Below are 21,358 nucleotides of genomic sequence, written 5' to 3' on the forward strand. Positions count from 1 at the left end.
CCCATTCTATCCGTGTATCCCAGTGCTATTTCCACAAACCAACAAGAGATGCTATCCTCGGGGCTAGCGCCTTCGCGCCGGAGACGACGGCCTCGCCCGATCCATCCTGTCCGCCCCCAAGCGAGTTTGCTGCCTCGGCATTCGGGTAGAAGAAGGCCGCCACAGCGATGATCACGTAGGCGGAGCACAACAGCGCGCCCTCAAGATAATTGCTGCGCCCGTCGAGAACCAGGAAATTGACGATGAAGGCGCTGACAAACATGCTGACCGTCTCGAACAGGGTGAAGTACAGGCTCATCTCCTTGTTCATGATCCAGCCGAGGATGACCACCAGAGGCGTCACAAAGAGGGCGATCTGGATGCTGCTGCCGAGCGCCACGCCGATCGCGAGGTCCATCTTGTTCTTCATCGCCACCGTGACAGCAGTGACGTGCTCGGCTGCATTGCCGACGATGGGGAGAATGATCAGCCCAATGAAGGCCTCGGAGACGCCGGACCCGTCGCCGATCACGTCGCTGATCGAATCTACCATGAACTCGGCGCAGACGGCAATCAGGGCAGTCGATATGAGGAGGAGGAGGATCGCTGTTGTGCGGGAGATCTCTAGATCCTCCTCCTCTCCATCGGCCGGGTTCACCTTCGGGGTGGCGTTGACGATGACGGGAATGATGGGCGGCACGGCGCCCGGAGGCATGCGATATATCTGGCCATGGGCTTGCGGCGGCAGCGAGGTCGCTCGACGAAGTTGGCCTCGCTGCAGAGGCTCGGGAGAGGACGCGCCCGCCACGGGGTTCTGCGGAGGGGCCGTGAAGACATTCTGCATCATCGCCTTCGGTATCGGGGGCCGAAGAGAGCGCAGAGAAAACAACTTTGGCCGCGTCGTGCCAGTTTGTGCTTCTAGATCCTGTGCTGTTTCTATGTCTGGGGCCACCGCGAAATCGACACGGCGTTGGCCCGGCTCCCCTTGTTCCGGTGCGGACCAGGTGTGTGTTACACTTCCGCCATCCCCGGAATTGGTCCGCGGATGTCGATGATGCCTATGCTTGTGCTTCTTGCGGTGTTCCTTGGGATGCGACGGCGTCTCGTCGGCTTCATCCATTTCGTCATCGACGACAGCGGTCGAACCTTCCGGCAACGGCAGTGTTCCTGTGTGGTCCCTTCCGGTACGCTCACTCGTTGTGGACATCTCGAGCTCCAATGCAACCTCGGAAGGCAGGGCTTCAGCCGACCTACTGGAGCTAGCTTGTTGGGAGGCAGTGCTAGGCTTGCGATTCCTTCTCCGCTTCTTGATCATCCTCTTGATCTTCTTCGCGGTGGTGGCGGAGTGGACCGAACCCTCGGTGTCAGAGCTCGATGACGACGATGTATCCGAGCTAGACGACGAGTTGAAGTATTGGGCTGCCGGACCCGGGACAGATTCCCTTTCGATGATGTGCTGTGGTGTTGACTCGTACATGTACGCGTGTGAGTTGAGCTGGAAAAGAAGATAGAGTCCATAAACAAGCAGCAATACCACGCTAGTGCCGCGGCTGACCTGCAGAACCTTATCATCGGCGATGTCGTAGTTGCTGAAGGAGGCGTGGAAGGCGGTCGGCAGGAGCAAACTCGTGACGCTTAGGGAAAGCAGACAGGCGCTCATCTGCGTCACGGTGCTGTTGTATATCTGTTCTCGAAAGCGGAGACCGCCGAGGAGGAAACACATGCCCAGAATCAACAGTAGGTTTGCCAGGATCGAGCCGAGGAGGGAGGCCTGTACGATCCGAATCTCATTTTTGACAAGGGCGATTCTACAGGCGATATCAGCGTCCGGATCACTTCCACATCTGCCGGTGTGTCGGTTGGGGCCAACTTACATGAAGATGATCAGTTCAACAGCGTTTCCAAACGTGACATTCATGAGGGCTCCAATCGTATCCCCAAGTCGGCGCGCGACACTCTCCGTAGCATGACTGAGAAGGCCGGCCAGCGGGATGATGGCAATGGCGTTCATCGCGAAGACGATGCCCGCCGGCGCGCCGGAAAATTCGACGGCAATGCCGACAGGGACGAAGACGAGGAGGACATTGATGATGCTCGAGAAGAGGATATCCTTTATTGTGAGGTAGAAGCGCACCAATACCTTCTTATCTGCCCTAGAAGCCTTGCTTCCTGCCGGGGTCGGCGTCTGTTCGGTCTCGTCCTGCTTTGGCTCGGTCGGGACGGTGGTTGGGGGTGCGTCGGTAGTCGGGTTGGCCGGCGGTGGGTCTGTATTCTGGTGTCTATTCGAAACCCGGCGGCTTACGGCGACCAGCGGGGACGGACCATGGGCCTTTGCCCTTGCCCAGGTGCGGATACGATCTAGGAGCCATGGTCAGTTGCTGCGTTGCGTATGCGCACAAGGTCGATGGCTGGGACTGCCAGGGGAAAGTCAACTGCCATCGCCGATGGAACATGAGGCAGGCATTGCGACCCTAGGGGCTTGGGTGGTGGATAAGACTCACGCATCCAGTCGCTGTTGCCAAGGAAGCTTGGTCGCGTCGCGTCCAATTGTCTTGGTACCAGGGTCTTGGCCACTGCACAGAGCAGTCGATGAGGAAGGAGTATTGAGGTGACGGGGTTGAGTAGCAGTCAGACTGATACCTATTCAATCCCAAATCTCGAGCACAAATGGCTCGTTGCTCAACAACCGAGGATGAGGGAGGTAGGCAGGCAGAGAAGCAAACAATCAATGAAGAACGCCACGCTCGCCCTATTGCGTCACTGGCGCGGACCCTTTGGAAGGGGCCGAAGTACTGTACCTACTATGCCCCGCAAAACGTACAACAAAACCCGTCATTGCAGGGGAAGAATCATGGCATCAGCTCATATATTTTGTCCCACGCCAGGGTTTTGAGCTATATTTAGGCGTGCCTGCCGGTACCCCTGCAACACAACCCAATGCCTGCCGCTGATCTAGTGTACGTGTAGTGCTGCCAACAACTTCCAGCATGTCCAGGCCTGGGTCGTTCCATCGGAGCTTGTGAAGCATGCGTCGTTCCTTTGGGTCCCACACGAGCTTTGGGCAGGCCCACTTGACCAAGTGAGATGTTTCAGTCCCGCCTTCTTTCCATCTCGAGTCCTTCCTGGCCTTGTTTCGAGTTCAGCCTGTCGTACATACCTTGGCCGCATCCTTGACCTCATTTGTTACCCGTGCCTCCAAAGCCCTGGGCCTCGCCGAGGTCAACCATCGGCGGCCCCATCACCAGGGACAGGAAAAGCAGTCGGGGCCCTGGGATGTTGGACTTCCGGTCGCCAGTGCTTCTTAATTGAGTCGTTCTATTCCAGATGGGTGGCCTTTGGTCCCCGGCCGGTTGGCTGTGTTGCTCGTCTCGGTCTATATCATCCCCAGTGGGCGATGTATCGTTTTATCTCCCCGTGGTCCCTTCTCCGTCATCCTTCCTTTCTTCGATATCACCACACTGGTGCTTTCTTATTCTTGCCCTGGTGGTGATTCAGTGATCTTATTCTTCCAATAACCGCAACCACTCGATCTCCCTGAGGCCTACCCTTCTTGACTTGCCTTCTCCATTTTGAACCATGCCTCTCCCCGTTGCACTGGCGACATTCGCCGCCTGTGGAAGCCTGGTCACGTCCGTAAAGTCAGGCTGGGAGCTGTCCCGCATGATACGCAAGAAGATGGAAGCCAAGCAGGCCGAGGAGGATGCCAGGCGCATCTACCGAAGCCTGCGCAAGGCCTTCCACTACGGCCTCATGAGCGAAGCCGAGTATGACCGGTGGTACGAGATGTTCCTCGCTGCGAAGGCGGAGAAGGACCGTGAGCGCCCCCTTACATGCGTATACCGAGCTCCTCGACCACCCACCCGACCACCTTTTACTGACTCGACTGCACAGTGCCCGGCCTCCGCAAAATCCGCGCCCACATCCGGACCCTCTACGAAGGCGCCGTGAGCGAGCGGAGGCGCTCCCGCTCGCGCTCCCGCGGCCCCGGGAGCAGCCCCGGCTCGAGCCATCGTCGCAAAGACGGCAAGCGGAGACAGCCTCCCCACCTCGACACGTACCGGTATGCGATGCCCCGCGTGCCTGAGCCGCCGCAGCGGCACCAGGACATCGAGTGGCCAAGGAGTGCCGGATCCATCGAGTATTTTCCTCTCAGCGAGAAGGACAAGACTGTGGGGGTTGGAGGGGTTCGACTCGCCCGGCTCCAGCGCAGTTCTAGCGTGTCTTATCAGAGTGGGAGCTCCCCGGATGGGTCCTCCAAGACCAGGGTTAAGCGGGGGGTGTCGAGCCCGAGGCAGGAAAGAGGCAGGTGCAGGAGGCGCAAGGGTTCTGATGACGACGACGACGACGACGATAGCTCGTACATGACTAACAATGAGAAGCGGGAGCATCGTGGCGCACGACGGTGAACTCGGCTGGAATTTGTCGCTGTGCGATTAACTGGGCAAGGGCTTGGTGTAGCGCGACCGGCGTTCGGGTTATGCATCGGTCCCATGGCGTCCAATAGCGAATTAAGTACCTTCTCTATTGTTTTTACGCATATTTGCATTCAGATCTAGGTTGTCTCCGCGGGCAGGGGCATTCAGCTATCTAGGTAGGGGCATTTGGCTGGCCGTCGCTGTCGCTATTGCTAAAGCACTCTTGATGTCGCCGTCTCTGTTGCTGTTGCCATTGCCATTGCCGTCGCTTGTTCCATGCCTGGCCGCTGGTCTTTTCCATGCTCCACCTGTCAAAAAAGAATTGGCTGCCCAGCACCCCTGCCCAGCACAGACCCCCTGCCTGAACAGCCAAATGCCCTGCCTGGAGAGACAAGCTCTTTAGATTCTACACGTATAGGTAATTGTGTTTGTCTTGGTGGCCTCACCGAGGTGAGCTCGGCAGGGGGTGCCCCACCTAAGGATTGTGGAAATGTTGACCGATGATTGACGTCCCATTTCCACCGTCAACCTTGATCCACCGAAGGGGTATCCATTGCGACAGGGTCTCCCGTTTTGGCCATGCCTGCAATCACATCTGCGAGCGCTCTATTTCTAATTTCAATGGCGACCGTCGTCCCGCCTCTGTCCAAAAAAACGACGAGCAGTTTGAGCGAACACAGGTCTGACAGCATGTCTCCGCCGCACCACCACGGAGCTCCGATCTTCAGCGGCAAAGCAAGTAGAGAAGAATCGCCTCTTGACTCCCGTCCTCAACATACCTGCTGGTCAGGTACGGCCAACCACCCTCCTCCCTCCGCCGCGCTTCCCACCCGACTCTTCACCCGTGCTTCCATAAGCTCACTCACCGACCACTCCCTTCCCCAGGGCCGTAAACAGCGTCTACGCCCCCAACCCATCCCACACCGTCGACCCACCTCCCCGGTCTCGCTCCCGCGATCGTCGGCGCCTTATTACCCCCGACCCGACGAACCTAGCACCACCACGCACAAGCACCACCGAACGCGCTCCCGAGCCTGGCGGTGTTGCGCTCGGGGCGGACACACGGGCTAGCGCACTCGATGCAAACCCAGGACACAACAGGCACGGTCAGCGCTAGCTCGCGGACACGGTCAGGGGCCGCCGCTGGCGACTTTGCACGGCAAGCTCTGTATAGTTATGCCGTGGTGACGATGCTTGTCGCAAGCGCGGGTCGGGATGACCAGACATACAGTCATACGGCAGCTAGCGGCGGGCTTGCCCGGCCGCTGCCTTGCAAGACGATGGCCCGACGGTTGAATGGCTTGAAGCGGGCGAGGGAGGCCAGGCGACTGTGGAGAAGCTAGTGGTACACGCAAAGGCGGCTCAAGAGGTCGCGGTCTGCACTTTGAGGGCTGGTATCGGCACTGGAGCGACTAGGATACCCTAGAATGGAGGCGGATGCCGAATAGCACAGCGAGTGACCGCGTGCACTAAGGGAGGTGGAGCGTTGGGCCGGGGTAACAGGAAGCATGTTGGCAGGTAGATACGGGGGATACCCTGAGCCTCAGGACGCAAGGGCCAGCAAGTTCGATGAACGGCGTCGCCTGCGATCTAGGCGGCGCCGAAGCGATGCCGCATGCATCCCTTCGTGCATGGTGAAGAATGCGGCAGACAACAAAGTCCCGGTGGTCCGTCTGGCCCAACACTCATTGGAGGCAGGCAAATCTGGCGTCATCGATGGATGCCGCTTCTGGGGATGCCGGCGGAGACTGTAAGTGGTCATCTGGCACATGCATGGTGTACGCAATCCGTGCCCTACAAAGGGTCTGCCTAGTATGATATGTCGTAATTCCCCGTGCAGGAGGTATACTGGGGTACGCGTGTATTGGATTGAACTTACCTGCTCGCCTTGGCAGCAGACGAACGTGCCGGGAGTCAGCGACAGCTCGTCGTGCGGGAAGAGCGGCACCTCCAATCAATGGGGATTGATGTCGAGAGTGGGTTCCCTCGGCTTTGCCACGTAGGCAGGTAGGCTGGCTGATGCAAGGCATCTTTAGAACAGATATGACCATGTTTACAGGGGGCGGGGGCGGGGTGCCCCTCCATATGCGCCCGCAGCTCACCCCAGTCCTTCCGTTCATGCGATTGATCCCTTCTGAGCCATCCTATCCGCTGACATTTGCGTGCTCATCCAACCAAGGGCTCGCTGCGGAGGTATGTGGGAACTGGAGGTACGGCCGTGATTTTGTCAGCGGCGCGGCCGTCTTGAGTGGGGCCGGTTCTCCGCCCGGGACAGACACATCGCCAAGCCGTCGCCGTCCCGGTCTCCGGGTCTCCCTCCCCGGAGCTCGGGCCAGAAGACAGGATGTCGTCCCCTGTGACGGCTCTGCATCATCACATCTAATCGTGCTTTGAAACAGGAAATTGCAGATATGGTGGGGTGATGGTATGGAGGATCTCAAACTTGGATCCTTGTCGCGGCTCCTGGAAAGACCTGGATCCCCTGTAGATCGACCCATAGGGCTGTATTAACGGATCTGCAGCGTTGTGGAACAACAAGCTGGTGGGTTTTATTTTCTATCACTTCCCCGCTGTTTTGAGCGTCACGGGGCCAGAACCGTGGACCGGGTGTCACCAACTTCGGCTTCTTCCTTTCGCCTCACGACTTGGCGTCGTACCGCTCGCACAGATGTTGGCCATGGCGATGCGAGTCCAGGAACATGTGCTATGCCTAGTCGATATGGAAGAGAAGCGGCGCAATCGACGTTGTCTCAATGAAGTGGAGCTTCTGGGACATTTTGCCTGGCCTGGTGGGACCCACTCCGCCGAATTTAGCTACGGGGTACCGGCACCATCACGGGCCCGCGAGATGGTGGGGTTTGGGAAACAGTAGACAATATCAGCCAAGTTCAGTCGTCCCAACAGTATTCTGTATGTGATGTGGAATTATCGAAGCGGCCGCGGCAGGCGATTATTGGTGAGGAAGCTTATGCAGGTTGATTACGCATGGGATAACCAGGATTGCCTTTCCAGACCAAAAATGCGGCCCGTCCCAGCACGATAGTAGGCAGTAGTGGGGTAGCATCTGCAGTGCGGAATACCTACCTAAGGTTGCTATTGATATACCGTAGTCTCCTGCGAACAGGTGGGCGCTTTGCAAGCTTTCTGTGCGCGAAATAAAGGTAATTTCTCTGCGGGTATGCGCCATTTGCCTGTAGACAGGTGGTCTATGCGTTCCAGGTGTCAGAGCTTCTATTGTACGGAAGTACCTAGGTGTTAGAAATTCGCAGCTATTGCTATTGCTATTACTGTTGCTGTTCCTGTTGCTATTGCTGTTGCTGTTGCTGTTGCTGTTGCTGTTGCTGTTGCTGTTGCTGTTGCTGTTGCTGTTGCTGTTGCTGTTGCTGTTGCTGTTGCTATTGCTATTGCTATTGCTATTGCTAGTGCTATTAGTGTCGCTATTGCTATTATTTCGCTATTGCTAGGAATAACAAGAGCAATAGACACCGAAGGCAATAGCGATAATTAGGCATAACAGTGGCCATAGCAGACGGCGGCAGCAATATCGACAGCAACAGCAACGGCAGCTGGGGCCAATTTTCCGCCACCTGGTCGAAATGTTGGCAGGCTGCAGCCACCTGCGATGCACTAACTGCCCGCCTACAGAGCAAATGGCGCATGCCCCTGGAGAAATTCCCGAAATAAAATGCTAGGCGAGTGCATGTATTGTCCCTGGGTCTAGAACCTGATTGCCTTCCATCTCATTGCCGCTTGACGAGTTCCCATGCAATGCTAGTCAGAAGCGGGGCAGCTCGTGGGAGGGGCCGCTCTTCCGTCTTTTAGAAATTCTGTCATTCTTGAGTTCTGACGAGTCCTGGTCCTTGCATGGGGGTGTCGCGATACTGTGGTGTCGTCAATCCGTTTAGCCTGGCGCGATTGGCGTGTCTCGGGGGTTTTCGGAAGTATGTCTGTTGCTGTCCTAATGCAAATGTGCCCCAGAATGCGCCCTAGAAATGGTGGGAATTGCATGTTCCAGACCTTTTAGAGATCGACATTTGGCTTGGAAAATTTAAAATTTCCGTCTTTCCCGTTTGGCCGCGCTTGCGAAAGGGGGCAACACTTGCCACCACTTCCACACCTCCATGCCGTTCAGTCTAACAAAGCGGGCCAAGCCTTTCTCGCCCGGTGGTAATGATGAGACTGATCCGAGCTTAGCCGCTGGTGTGGTGGTTCACTCATCTATCATCATCATCAAAGCCGGCAATTCGGGAGGCAGGCGCTCGGCCGGACTGACGGATCCCAGCGAGCTTACATGGTGGGGATTAAAGTCTGAGCCTGCCAGCCTGCCTAGCTACCACACAGTACCTAGGTGGAAGTAGAAAGCTTACTTACTTGGTTTTCTCTCTGATGAGACTCCATCTCTTTGCGTATTATTGCCGAAGACGGGTGCCAGAATGCGCATGGATGCACCGTGTCCGAGATACGCTGCAATACTGTTGCAATCCTTTTTGACGCGAGTACTATTAATGACGCGAAAGAGGGATTTTTTATCCTGCTGCACGGTTCGAGATTGGTTCCTTTCCAAATAAAATACCGCCGGGGAGCATGTGGCAGTTCTGAGCATCCTCTTTGGTTCCGTGTCTCACTACTCCTATCTCCTACAGCAACCCGGCACTGGTTGGGCATGGAGGTCTGCCTGTACAATAATCGACTGAGTAGTATCGAGCTAAATATGGGGTGGCACAGCATGGTGGAGGAAGCCGGGCGGTTTGGTGACCGGTGTCATGTTCGGAGCTACCAGAAGATTGAATATCACGAAGCAAGCGAGGTAGGTACCTCGGGTGGTAGTGCCAGGGCGAATCAAAGCCGCAGCGGATCGAAGATGGTGGCTTGAGATGTCCCCTGTCTTCCGCCCAGCCTTGGAAGCCCAACTGAGTGAATTCTTGGCTGGAGGCCTTGGTTCTTTTTTTCTCTCTCTTTTTTTGTTGGCTGCTGGGCCATGCGGAGCTACGGTCCCGGCGGCAGCAACATCAGGAATAAAACCATCGGTGGTTGCTCTCGGCACCCTCGTCCTATCTTCTTTGATATTCTAGAATTACCCGGAAACGGAGAAAAGAGGACAAACAGCGGGGTTTCCAGTTCTAGGCCTTTTCTTCCAAGCTCGGCTGACTTCCATCACCAAACCCCGCTCGGACCAAGTCCTCCTGCACATGTCCCGCTAAAAATCGGAAAGAAACGTCATTGAATCTCGCATGCGGCAGCAGCATCAACTTCGTCTAAAGCTCCCAAAGCTCCCAAAAGTCCAACTCAGCATCCGTTACTTCCCATACCTTTGCCAGCACATCCTAGGGCCAGTCTATAGTTTTGTGAGTAATTCCCCTCCTTTACTCCTCACGCTTGCACCTGTACAAGTCCCAGGACCAAGCAGTCATGTCCAGGTGGTTACCTATCCCGGCGCCACGGATATGTGGTGCCTCGCTGTTACGTCAGTGTTAGACAATCCCTGGCATGCTAGTGAAACGCCTGATATCCCAAGCGGGACTAACCTCCCGTGCGATTGGCGCAAAGCCAGCGCATCCTGCCAGGGCTGGCTTGACAATTCGCAAATCACAATCATCATCAATCACCACTCCTAGTTTTCACAAGCTGACCTTCCACTCGCGACAGCGTCTTCCCCGTGCAGACAAAACCAACCGCGATCCAATTGCAGCAGCAACAACAACAACAACAGCAGCAGCAAGATTTTCCCTTAGCAGGCTTCGGCAGCGTTGGGGTGACGACCTATTTCTCTCATCTAACAACACTTCACCTCCGACCCTTGCATGACCTCTGTCCTCATGAATTCGTTTTTTGGAGTCTGCTAGCTGATCCGGCTGCCCAAACTGCACCTCTCTCTTTCTCTCTCTAGCCCGGGACTGAGAACGGTCAAGCTGCGAAGTACACCCTGGAACTAGCACACGCTCCAAGCCTTCGCCTACCATGACGGTCTTTATCGCCTCGCTGTAAGTTGGAGCTATACCCTTAGGCCCTTCGCATTGTTTCCGGCTTTGATAGCGACCTCGTCCACGCGGGACACTAGCACCATCTGGCCCCAAAAAGCTGACGTTCTTGCGCCACTAGATTCCTCCCCAAGACCGTCCACTTCAATCTCCCCGGTACCCCGCCGCGACTCTCTACCTCTGCCGAGAGGAAGCCGGGACGCAAGCCCGCAAAGGATGTCGTCGACAAACAACCGAGCCTGTTTCGGGCCCCAGCCGACATTACCCCTCCTGAGACCCCTATAGAAGAAGAAGAGCCCGAGGACCCGTTCGCGAACGAGGATGCCTTGCGCATTCATTTCCGGACCCCTGGCGGCGCGAAAGACCGGACCGGTGCTCCAGCTGATCGCGGCTCTCCAACCTGGGGAACCCGCCGGGATCAGCCCAAGTCCCGTGCGAGCTCACCTCTCCGGTCTTCCCTCCTCGAGCGCAATGAGGAGCTGAACCTGAAAGCGAGAGAGCTCAGTCGCCAGGGCGTCACCCAACCACGGTCGCTTATGCGGAGCGAGAGCCACGATCGCGTCTTTACACACGCCAATTGGGAGGTCGTGAACGCCGACCAGGGCAATGGTGGTCTCCGCAATGCCGCCGAGGCGGCCGCGAGAGAAGGGAAGCTCAAAGAGTACACCTGGGTCGGCACGCTGGGCATGCCGACCGATGCGCTCGAGGGATCCCAGCAGAAACAAGACATCGAGGACCGCCTCGCGACCGAGCATGACATGCTCACTGTCTTCTGCTCCGACAAGGACTTTGACGGCCACTATTCACACTTCTGCAAGCAGATCATGTGGCCCGTCTTCCACTACCAAATCCCGGACAATCCAAAGAGCAAGGCTTACGCCGACCATTCCTGGAAGTACTACGTCAACGTCAACCAGGCCTTTGCAGACAAGATCGTCAAGTACTGGAAGAGGGGCGATGTTATCTGGGTCCACGACTATCACCTGCTGCTCGTTCCCGGCATGATCCGTAAGAAGCTGCCCGACGCCAAGATTGGCTTCTTCCTCCATGTTCCCTTCCCGTCCTCCGAAGTCTTCCGCTGCCTTGCGGACCGAATCGAGCTCCTCGAAGGCATGCTGGGTGCCAACCTCATCGGGTTCCAGATCCATGAGTACACGCGACACTTTCTGCAAACCTGCAGTCGGCTGCTCAGTGCCGAAGCAACCCCGGACGGCCTCCAGCTCGAGGATCGCTTCGTCGACGTGGTAAACCTCCCAATCGGCATCGACCCCGTGAATCTGGACGAACATCGCCGGGAGGACGAGGCCCAGAGATGGATTGATATCATGCGCGAGCGATACCAGGGCAAGAAGCTCATCGTCGCGAGAGACAAGCTCGACCACGTCCGGGGAGTCCGGCAGAAGCTCCTCTCCTATGAGCTGTTCTTGAACAAGAACCCCCAATGGAGGGGCAACGTTGTCCTGATCCAAGTTGCCCTGTCCACGAGCGAGAAGTCGGAGCTTGACGCCACCGTGTCGGACATTGTTACCCGAGTTAACTCCTCTTGGGCGAACTTGGCGTACCAACCAGTCGTGTACTTGAAGCAGGATATCGACTATGCGCAATACCTGGCCCTCCTTACCATTGCCGATGCGCTAATGGTCACCAGTCAACGTGAGGGCATGAACCTCACTTCGCACGAGTACCTTTCGTGCCAGGATGGCGAGTTCGGGGAGAAAAAGCATGGAGCCCTGATCCTTTCCGAGTTCACCGGGACGTCATCTCTCTTCGGCGGAAACGAGCTATCTGTCAACCCCTGGGATTATCGGGCTTGTGCTGATGCTATCAAGAAGGCACTTGAGATGAGCGACGAAGAGAAGGAGCTGCGGTGGAACAAGCTCTACGAGACCGTAACTCATCACACAGGCTCCCATTGGTTCAGCGAATTCATGTCCCGCCTGGATCGTGTGTACGAGGAGCAGCACCGTCGTGACCAGACATCTGTCCCCCGGCTGTCGATGAGTGTCCTATCCCAGCAGTACAAGCGCAGCGAGAGGCGACTCTTCATCCTGGACTACGAGGGCACACTGGTGAGCTGGGGACCTGTCAACAAGATCATCCCCGTGAGTCCCCAGCGAACGCTCGACGTGCTTAATGACCTTCTCCTCGATGAGCGCAACACCATATATGTCATGTCTGGTCGCCGCCCGGAGGAGCTCGACCGCCTCTTCCGGCGGGTGCCCAACCTCGGTCTTATCGCCGAGAACGGCTGCTTCTTGAAGGACTGCGGGAGCGACACGTGGACCGAGATGGCGGATCCGGACCAGATCCAGAAGTGGAAGGAGTCGGTCAAGAGCATTCTGGACTACTACCTCGAACGTACCCCGGGAGCGGAAATTGAGGAGCGTCGCTGCTCGCTCATATTCCACTACAAGTCTTCCGAAGACTACGAGACGGCTGCGCGACAGGCCTCGGACTGTGCCAGTCACATCAACGACTCGTGCGAGGAGCAGCGGGTACACGCAATCCCGCTCGATGGCTGTGTCATTGTTGAGCCGATCGACTGGACCAAGACCACCGCCGCCCAGAGGGTCTTTGAGAACCTACTCTCGAACATGGTACCCGATGAACGACACGATGGACCAGTCGACTTCATGATGGTAGTTGGTGACGGCAGGGAAGACGAGAAGGTATTCAAGTGGGCAAACTCCCTCGGGGATAGTGGCGTCGTCAAGGAAGTCGTCACCGTCAGCCTGGGAAGTAGGAACACGGAGGCTGGCGCAACCTTGACTCAGGGAGTGAGCGGTAAGTTGGTTCATTTCATAGCCTATGGGCTAACGTGGGCGAAAAGAAAGACTCGGCTGCTTACAACGTCACAGGTGTCCTCATCGCACTTCAGAGGCTGGCAGCCTTTTCGTAAGCAACATCCATGCTGCATTTTTTTGCGATCGATTGCAAGACAAAAGAGACTCGTGGAAACCAACCGAGCACTGCATACAGGTATGAACGAGCAATCAAGGGTCCGCGTCGCCATCGAAGGGCTTCAACAAGGAGCTCTCGGCGCTCCGTCGGTTCATTGTGATTTCCCTTTCCATTTTCAGTCCGCCTTTTGTGCATGCAACCTGAGCACTTGTTATTTCCCTCGAGTACCCCCTTTTCGTTCCCCCCCGCTCCTTTTTGCGCGCATGTTTTCCGTTTCGTTCCGAAGTTCTAGTTGTTACAGACCGTTGATTCTACCCTTGTCGTGGCATGATGTATCTCTTGGTGTATTTCCCCGTATCTGGGACCATTTTTTTATTTATTTATTTTTTATTACGCAGTGCGAAGCGGCGGAAAATGGTGGCGTGGAGCAAACATACGCGTGCATCGAGGATGGGACGATCCTTGTATAGAATTGGCTTGGGAGTAGGCAGGGAAGGAAACGTTCATTGCTTCAGTACACAGAGTAGATGCATCTTCCAAGAACAAGACTGAGCTACTCGAGTCCCAGCAATGGGGAATATGGGTATAGACCTGGGACAATGGAGTCACGTTAATTCAATCTAATTTTCAGCATTGAACATCCTCACAGGAGAAGAAGAAGGCAGTGTCGCATACCTATAAAAGGTCCCTGGGCGTATTGAGAGCGCCTCGGATGCACCATCGGAAGACTCGGAGTCTCGGGTTGTGCTCACCTAATCCCCAGCTTCCTTCTCTCCCCGCTTGCGTATCCAGGGTCTCGGGCCAATGAGGATGAGGGTATTCAACCCCGCGCTTCCGTAAATCGGAGCCCACCTGTTGCCAGGCAGAGGACAGAAGTTTTTGTGCCCTTTTGCTGATCACTTCATCTTGCTTTCGATCCCCAGGGCTCTTATTTGGGTCAATTGAACAGAGCGAAGCAGCGTCGATCTGCACACACATAAACACAAGGGCTTAGTTTCCTCTTGATCTCGTGGGACATCGTTGATAACTACCGCCTGCTCAACTCAAGTCGGACCAAGATGGCGCCTTTCCCTCCACCTCCGGTCAACACCATTGACTGGTCTGACGTCGGCTTCCGTGTCCGAGAAGGTACTTCTTCTTCTCTACCCAGGGGCATCCGTCCCCAGTTCCGGCGCACAACTAACAACCCCCTTCCCCCCCCTTTTAGTCAATGGTCACATCGAGTCGCACTTCTCCAAGCAGACCGGCAAATGGTCCGACCCAGTCTTCGTGGCAGACCCATACATCCGCATCCACGGCATGGCCCCGGCGCTCAACTACGGCCAGCAGGCCTACGAGGGCCTCAAGGCATTCCGCACGCCCAGCGGCGCCATCACCGTGTTCCGCCCGGACCGCAACGCGGCGCGCATGCGCCACAGCGCCGAGTGCATCTCGGTGCCGGGCGTGCCCGACGCGCTCTTCCTCGACGCCGTGCGGGCCGCCGTGGCGCTCAACGCCGAGTTCGTGCCGCCGCACGAGACGGGCGCCGCCATGTACGTGCGCCCGCAGATCTACGGCTCCAGCGCCCAGCTGGGGCTCAGCCCGCCCGACGAGTACACCTTCGCCGTCTTCGTCCTGCCCACGGGCGTCTACCACGGCACGCACCCCGTCAAGGCGCTGATCCTGGACGAGTTCGACCGCGCGGCGCCGAACGGGACGGGGAGCGCAAAGGTCGGCGGCAACTACGCGCCTGTGCTGAGGTGGAGCGAGAAGGCGAGGGGGGAGGGGTTCGGGATCACGCTGCATCTGGATAGCCAGAGGCATGAGGAGGTGGACGAGTTCAGCACGAGCGGATTTATTGGGGCGAGGGTGGACGGCGAGGATGTCACGCTCGTGGTGCCGGATAGCAAGAGTGTTATCAACAGCGTCACGAGCGAGAGTGTCCAGCACATTGGGAGGAGTTTTGGGTGGAAGGTCGAGAAGCGACCGGTGCGTATTTTCTTTTTTTGCGTCTTTCTTTTTTTTCTTTGGAACGCCCCGAACGCGGCTAACTCTCGGCTCCGTAGATCAAATACGCCGAACTCCCCGAATTCCAGGAAGTCATGGCGGCCGGCACCGCGGCGGCGCTCGTGCCGATCCGCTCCATCACGCGGCGCATGGACGCGTCCTCGCCGCAGTCGCTCGCCGCCTCGGTCAAGGCGCACCCGCGCCTAGCCCTCGCGGCCGGCGAGGAGACGGTTACGTACATCCCCGAGCCGGAGGACGACGCCGGCCCGCTATGCAGCAGGCTCCTGGCGCAGCTCAAGGGCATCCAGCTCGGCAAGGTCGCGGACGAGTTTGGGTGGTGCTTCAAGGTCGAGGAGAAGGACGGGCAGAAGGTCGTCGGCCCCTCGAGCGGCGGGGCGAATGCGCAGACGGTGGACCAGCTTGATTGATCTGTGGGCTCGGCTTGGTTCAGATGGGACGGTGCCGAGGCGGGCGTTATGTAGTTAGGGGAGCTTTAGAACTGGGTTGGGTCGTGAGGGGGAAAAGCATTCCTTGATCGGTGGTGTGACTGAGTTTCATGGAAAGTGCGTGCTGCGTTCGTCACTCCCTTGGCCCAGCCCTGCCTCATCCTGCACCATCCTGTGATGGTCTGATTTCTACATCAAACATCACCGTTGGCGCAACAAGACTTCTCCGTCTTCGGCTGTCAAAACTGACTCACTGCAAGACACAGGAGGCGTATAATTAAAGTCCCCTGCTTAGAGCGCCGCGTAAGGAACGTGGCGTGGCGTCCAGATTGCCAACAACCGTCGGTTAAGCACCCGGCCAGCCCTCGCTACCTGATCTCTGATCTAGAACTGCAGGCGCCAAATAGTTCGGTGGAAGCTACAATGCCGATCCTGATTAATGCCTTGGCGCTGAACGAATGAGCTGACCGGATTCCAGATAGCAGCTGATGCCAGAATGCCAACAACACCGGGACGGGCATTTGCATCTGCATCACATCGGCTTAATCCCTGCGCCAACCGCCCCGGTCGGGGTCAGCTCGGAACCGAGCATCACCACAGCCGGAATGGGGCTTGCCCGTGATGTTCGTCCGAGACCACACCACCCCATGCGATTCTCAATCGACCTTCTCCGCGCCCATTATAAGTTGTTGAGGGGTCCAGGTTTATATTGACGGGAGGATGAAAGACCAAGTCTGCTGCGACGGTGAACCACCAACACCGCCCACAGCAACCATCCCCTTAACCCCCAGTATCAAGAAATCCCCACTGCCATGGCCCAGACTGAAGAGACACTCGGCAGCCTCGCCGCAAAGGTCGCCGAGCTAACCAGCACCATCACCAACTACCTCAGCTCAGAGGGCCTACCCCAGCCCTCATTCGCGGCCGATGCTCCAGCCCAGTATCCCGCCGTGCCCGAGGTCACCCAACCACGCCTGAAGCTGATCCAGTCCCTTTCGGACATGCTGCATCTCGCCCTCGGCGGGAGAGACTACATCTTCACCCAGAGCATAAGCGTACAGAACCCCCCCCCCCAAATCCCATCCCATCCCAGCCACACAGGCCTAACCTCCCCCCCATCCTTCCAGGCCCAGCACGACATGGCCATCCTAGACGTCCTCAACCAATTCGACTTCTGGTCCGCCGTGCCCCTCAGCGGGTCAGTCACCCAAGCCGAAGTGGCAGCACGCACGGGTCTACCCGAGGACCTCGTGCGCCGCTTCCTCCGGCACGCCGCGACGATGCGCCTCTTTGCCCTCGTCCCCGCCGGAGACGGCGACGGGAGCGGACGGGTGGCGCACACGGCTGCGTCGGCGTTCGTGGCCCGCAGCCCGGCCCACCGAGGCTGGATCGCGCACCACCTCGAGGAGAGCCGCGTCGCGTGCACGCGCCTCCCCGACGCGCTGCGGCGGTTCAGCGTCGGGAGGGCGGGGGCGGCGCAGGAGCTGGGGGAGACGGCTTTTGCGCTTGCGTTTGGCGGCGGGGAGGGGGATGGCGCGGGGACGGGTGTGACTTTCTGGGACTTCATCCGGGAGGACGGCGAGGGGGAGAGGAAGGGGTTCCGGACGGGGAGGTTTGCGCAGGCTATGCAGGCGGGGCGTGGTTCGTCGGGGGTGGACTTTGGGGGGCTGTTGAGGGGTGGGTTTGACTGGGAGGGCCTTGGGGAGGGCACTGTTGTTGATGTGAGTTGCAACAAGGAGCGATTGCAAACGCTGCCGGTCGATAAGTTGCCACTGTTCCGTGCAAAACCAAGCTGACCATTTCTCTCTTTCATGACAGGTCGGGGGTTCGTCGGGCCACGATGCGGTCGTCCTCGCCCAGACGTACCCAAAGCTCAAATTTGTAATCCAAGATCTACCACCGGTCGAGGAAGCGTTCAACGGCAATGTTCCCGAGGAGTTGAGGCCGCGCATCTCCTTCCACCCGCACGACTTCTTCACGCCCCAGCCCATTGCGGCGGACGTCTACTTCTTCAAGGCCATCCTGCACGACTGGCCCGACAAGTACGCCAGCAAGATCCTCGGAGCGCTGGTCCCGGCAATGAAACCGGGCGCGCGCATCATCCTGTGCGAGGGGGTGTTCCCGCCGACTGACAGTGAGGAGTGGCGCTCCCTGCCCTTGACGTCGCAGCGAACGCTGAGCGCGATGGACTTGCAGATGCTAGTCTTGTTCAACGCGAAGCAGAGGACGGTGGAGGATTGGAGGAAGTTGGTGGCGGATGCGGACAGTAGGCTGGAGCTTGCGAATGTGTACCGGCTGCCTGGATCTGCTTTCGGGTTGCTCGAGATTGCCTTCCGCGGCTAAGGCATGCCAGAACTATCTATCACTCAAGTTAAGAGGCCCGGGGGTTCGACATTGTGCCTGCATTATTCCGCCAGTTCTACTAGATACGTACCTTGGAGTTGAAAAATTGAAATGCTAGCACAGCTAATGGGTGTCTGTCCACATGCCGTTACTTACAATTCTTACTTCGTCTTTGCCATCAGTTCGCATCGAACTCGTCGATCACGCTCTTCGGCTTCACAAACTTGCCCAGCGGCTTGTAGCTCAAGTGGCTGAAGCCGAAAGCCTCGGGACCACCGATCGAAATGCCCCTTTCCGTCCCTGTCCAGCGGTCGCTTGCCGCGATGCCCAGAACGATGACCAGCAAGCCGTACCTGTACTCGGGGGTTCCGATTGCCTCGCCATTCTGAGCATCGATGACGCAAACAAGATCGGGGACAATGGCAAGGACATCCTCCTGCCTCTCTTTGTCCTGGTTGTTGCCTGAGTCACGGATCCTGATGGCGGCGATGTTTTCGTTCTTGAACGGGATCTTGATGGTTCCCCTGAACTGGGCCGCGGGCGGGTCTCCCGACTCCGTGACCACATCATCGGCATCCCTGACGTCGGCGCCTTCGATAATGCACTCGCCGTATACGTGGCCCATTCTCAGCGTCCTCTCGACGCTGACAATCTTCCCCTTCCACAATACCCTGGCCGCGTCCGGGCCTCCGCATTCGTCGACGATCGTCTCGGCCACACTGTCAACGCGGTTCGCCTTCCTCGCTCTGGCAACCGCCCTCCCGATCCTCCACGACTGGGATATCGTGTGCTCGACAACCCACCTCTTCGTCTCGGCCCCGGTGACTGGAGGCTCGGCGCAGCCCGTCTGCGACCCCATCTGGCTGAGCGCCGCGCGCATGATCCGCTCGACCTGCATATCCGACGACGCCTTGGGCATCACGACGACGTTGCCGTTCCCGTCGGACATGGCGATGGGCGACCAGATGGGCGTGCGCTCGTTGAACACCACAGGCGTCGTCTGCCACTTGGTGGGGTATGCCCGCCCCATCCAGTCGCCGTCGACGACGGGCAGGTCCATGCTCGTGCTCGCCCCCAGCAGCATGCTCTGCAGCCCGTTGGCGCCGCCGATCTCCACGGCGATCATGTGGGTCGCCGGCCTGTCGCAGATCTTGTACAGCTCGACCTGCGCCTCGACCATCTCGTCCCCGGCGAGCTTCTCGATGCCGACCGTCGGGGACCCAACGCCCCCGCCACCGCCGACCTGGGCGTCGTCCGGCAGGTCGTGCGGGTTGATCACGCGCACGACAGACCCGGAGCGGAGCATCTCACGGAGGCGCACCATGTGTGAGTAGGGGCTGCCGCCTCCGCCGGTGCCGAGGATGTAGCAGCCCGTGGTGATCCAGTCGAGATCGGTCTCCGATACGTACCAGACCCGGTCCTGGACTCTAGGACGATAGGTATCGATGTTGATTTCGGGTTCTGCATTTGTTCTCTCTTGTTGAGCGAGCGGCTGCTGGATGAGTTGCTCGTCTTGGCTCGGTTCCAGTTCGGGTTCCCCGGAGTCCAAGGGTGGGTCGCTGACGAGGTCTGTCCGAGAGAAGTCAAACTCTCCGGCCGCTCGGACGATGAACCTGGATATGTTTTCGACGTACTAATGGCTTTTAGCGAATTGGTCCTCAGAGGGATATGACACACCTACCTGCAGCGGTAATGTCTCTACCTCCACGACCTTCACCGAGGAGCGAGTTGCCCCAGCGGCAATTGTTTTTTCGATGGCTTCCTGAGAAATTTCTTCCAGGAGTTCCTGCATCGTCTTGGACTCGGTAGAAATAACTCTATCCGCAACGGCACTGACAGCGGCAGTGGCGGCCCCGACGGCGTTGGCTACTTCTGCCCATTTCGGCCTCACAACTTTGCTTGCCCCTTCGAGCTCATCCGGGGCAAAGATTGCGCCACCTCCCACGAGGAGAACCGGAATATTACCTGGAGATGTCTTCATGGTATCAATAGCCTTCTCTAGCTTGCGTTTCACCGCCAGCTTGAACTGCTCGACCTCATCCTCCTTCAGCGCGTTTTCGGCCAGGGCACGATCTCCGATCTGGAGGCTGGGATTGGCCGCGACTGCGCAATCCGTTGCGGTCAGGACACTCCCGCCAAACACCAGCGCTTCCTCGATGAGTTTGTACCCGACGCTGTCCGGGCCGATCGTCATCACGGGCCCTTTCCGAACGATGGACCCGCCCCCAAGGCCAATGCTCTTGATGTCGGGACACGAGAAATTCATCCTCACCCCGGCCAGCTCGCTGTACGCTGCTTGCTGCCTCGGGAATCCATTCGCGAGGAGCAGGCCGACATCCGTCGTGGTGCCGCCGATGTCGACCACCATCATCGCCTCGTCCACCTGCCCCTGGACCAAGAAGGCGGCCCCGCGCATGCTGTTGGTCGGACCGCTGGAGAAGGTCCTTATGGGCAGGCGGGCGGCCACCTCGCCGGACAGGACGGTTCCGTCATTCTGGGTGATGAAGACGGGGCAGTCGAGGCCAAGGCGTCTAAGGGGTGCGCGGAACGACCGGATAGTCCTCCGCGCAAAGGCCAGGATCGACGCGTTCAGCACGGCGGCGTTCTCGCGCTCCAAGAAGCCCAAGCCGGCCACCTCGGCGGAGCACACGACGTCGCACCGGGACCCCAGCTCCTCGCGCACGACGACCGCCGCGCGCTCCTCCTGCCGCAGGACGGCGTCGATGGGGCTGAAGACGCCGTTGACCACGACGCTGCGTATGCCGCGCGCCCGGATGGCGGCGCACTCGCGCCGCACCGCCGCCTCGTCCAGCTCGGCGATCGGCCGCCCGTCGACCTCGAGCCCGCCCGGCACCGAGGCGTGGTACCCCAGCACCAGGCGGCGCAGATCCGGGGGCCAGGCGACGCAGGGAGGAGAGTGGCGGCCGAAGGGCCCGGACAGGCGCAGCACGGCGACGCGCGACAGGCGCGAGGCGTCGCGGCCCACGACGGCGTTGACGAAGTGCGTCGTGCCGATGGAGACGGCGGCGACGCGCGAGGGGGACACCGAGGCGGAGGCGAGAACGCCCGCGACGGCGGCGCGGATCCCGTCGCCTGGGTCGGAGGTCGTGGCGGTCTTGTGCCATGCTAGGACGCGTGGCGAGGGGGCTGTCGCGGAGGGGTCTAGGAGCACGCCGTCCGTGTTGGTGCCGCCCACGTCGACACCGATGCGCAGCGTCTTGGCTTGGGTGGGGGGCGTGGTTGGCTCCATGGTGGGGGGAAGCGGTCGGCCAGGTTTGGGGAGGCGTCGATTGGCAAGCTTGATAGGTGC

At 58.5% G+C, this 21,358-nt stretch overlaps 5 protein-coding genes across 5 annotated transcripts; 3 read left to right on the forward strand and 2 right to left on the reverse strand.

The window, feature by feature from the left end:
* Positions 1–25: 25 nt before the first annotated feature.
* Positions 26–2,443, reverse strand: QBC33DRAFT_576560 (vacuolar calcium ion transporter; the record flags this gene model as incomplete). The annotated part of the gene is made up of 3 exons (XM_060430917.1): positions 26–1,787; positions 1,854–2,337; positions 2,413–2,443. 3 exons carry the CDS (start codon positions 2,441–2,443, stop codon positions 26–28), a joined length of 2,277 nt encoding a protein of 758 aa, XP_060286348.1.
* Positions 2,444–3,219: 776 nt separating this feature from the next.
* QBC33DRAFT_312645 (uncharacterized protein) lies at positions 3,220–4,528 on the forward strand. Its single transcript, XM_060423506.1, has 2 exons — positions 3,220–3,793; positions 3,871–4,528. Exons 1-2 carry the CDS (start codon positions 3,556–3,558, stop codon positions 4,383–4,385), a joined length of 753 nt encoding a protein of 250 aa, XP_060286349.1. The 5' UTR covers positions 3,220–3,555; the 3' UTR covers positions 4,386–4,528.
* A 5,824-nt stretch (positions 4,529–10,352) lies between these two features.
* QBC33DRAFT_446610 (glycosyltransferase family 20-domain-containing protein) lies at positions 10,353–15,687 on the forward strand (the record flags this gene model as incomplete). The annotated part of the gene is made up of 6 exons (XM_060424386.1): positions 10,353–10,375; positions 10,494–13,156; positions 13,231–13,267; positions 14,322–14,401; positions 14,481–15,241; positions 15,319–15,687. 6 exons carry the CDS (start codon positions 10,353–10,355, stop codon positions 15,685–15,687), a joined length of 3,933 nt encoding a protein of 1,310 aa, XP_060286350.1.
* Positions 15,688–16,378: 691 nt separating this feature from the next.
* On the forward strand, positions 16,379–18,137 carry QBC33DRAFT_312842 (O-methyltransferase-domain-containing protein). The gene is made up of 3 exons (XM_060423509.1): positions 16,379–16,760; positions 16,833–17,426; positions 17,524–18,137. Exons 1-3 carry the CDS (start codon positions 16,518–16,520, stop codon positions 18,046–18,048), a joined length of 1,362 nt encoding a protein of 453 aa, XP_060286351.1. The 5' UTR covers positions 16,379–16,517; the 3' UTR covers positions 18,049–18,137.
* Positions 18,138–18,226: 89 nt separating this feature from the next.
* Positions 18,227–21,298, reverse strand: QBC33DRAFT_446459 (uncharacterized protein; the record flags this gene model as incomplete). Its single annotated transcript, XM_060424377.1, has 2 exons — positions 18,227–19,681; positions 19,730–21,298. 2 exons carry the CDS (start codon positions 21,296–21,298, stop codon positions 18,227–18,229), a joined length of 3,024 nt encoding a protein of 1,007 aa, XP_060286352.1.
* Positions 21,299–21,358: the final 60 nt, after the last annotated feature.

The sequence above is a fragment of the Phialemonium atrogriseum genome, assembly GCF_030411735.1.
Source record: "Phialemonium atrogriseum strain 8032-3 unplaced genomic scaffold QBC33scaffold_5, whole genome shotgun sequence".
Taxonomy (NCBI): Eukaryota; Fungi; Ascomycota; class Sordariomycetes; order Cephalothecales; family Cephalothecaceae; genus Phialemonium; species Phialemonium atrogriseum.

Coding starts and splice junctions, on each gene's coding strand:
- QBC33DRAFT_312645 (XM_060423506.1), top strand. CDS start 3,556: ATGCCTCTCCCCGTTGCACTGGCGACATTCGCCGCCTGTGGAAGCCTG. Junction 3,794..3,870: donor TGCGAAGGCGGAGAAGGACC/GTGAGCGCCCCC, acceptor TCGACTGCACAG/TGCCCGGCCTCCGCAAAATC.
- QBC33DRAFT_312842 (XM_060423509.1), top strand. CDS start 16,518: ATGGCCCAGACTGAAGAGACACTCGGCAGCCTCGCCGCAAAGGTCGCC. Junction 16,761..16,832: donor TCTTCACCCAGAGCATAAGC/GTACAGAACCCC, acceptor CCATCCTTCCAG/GCCCAGCACGACATGGCCAT. Junction 17,427..17,523: donor GGGAGGGCACTGTTGTTGAT/GTGAGTTGCAAC, acceptor CTTTCATGACAG/GTCGGGGGTTCGTCGGGCCA.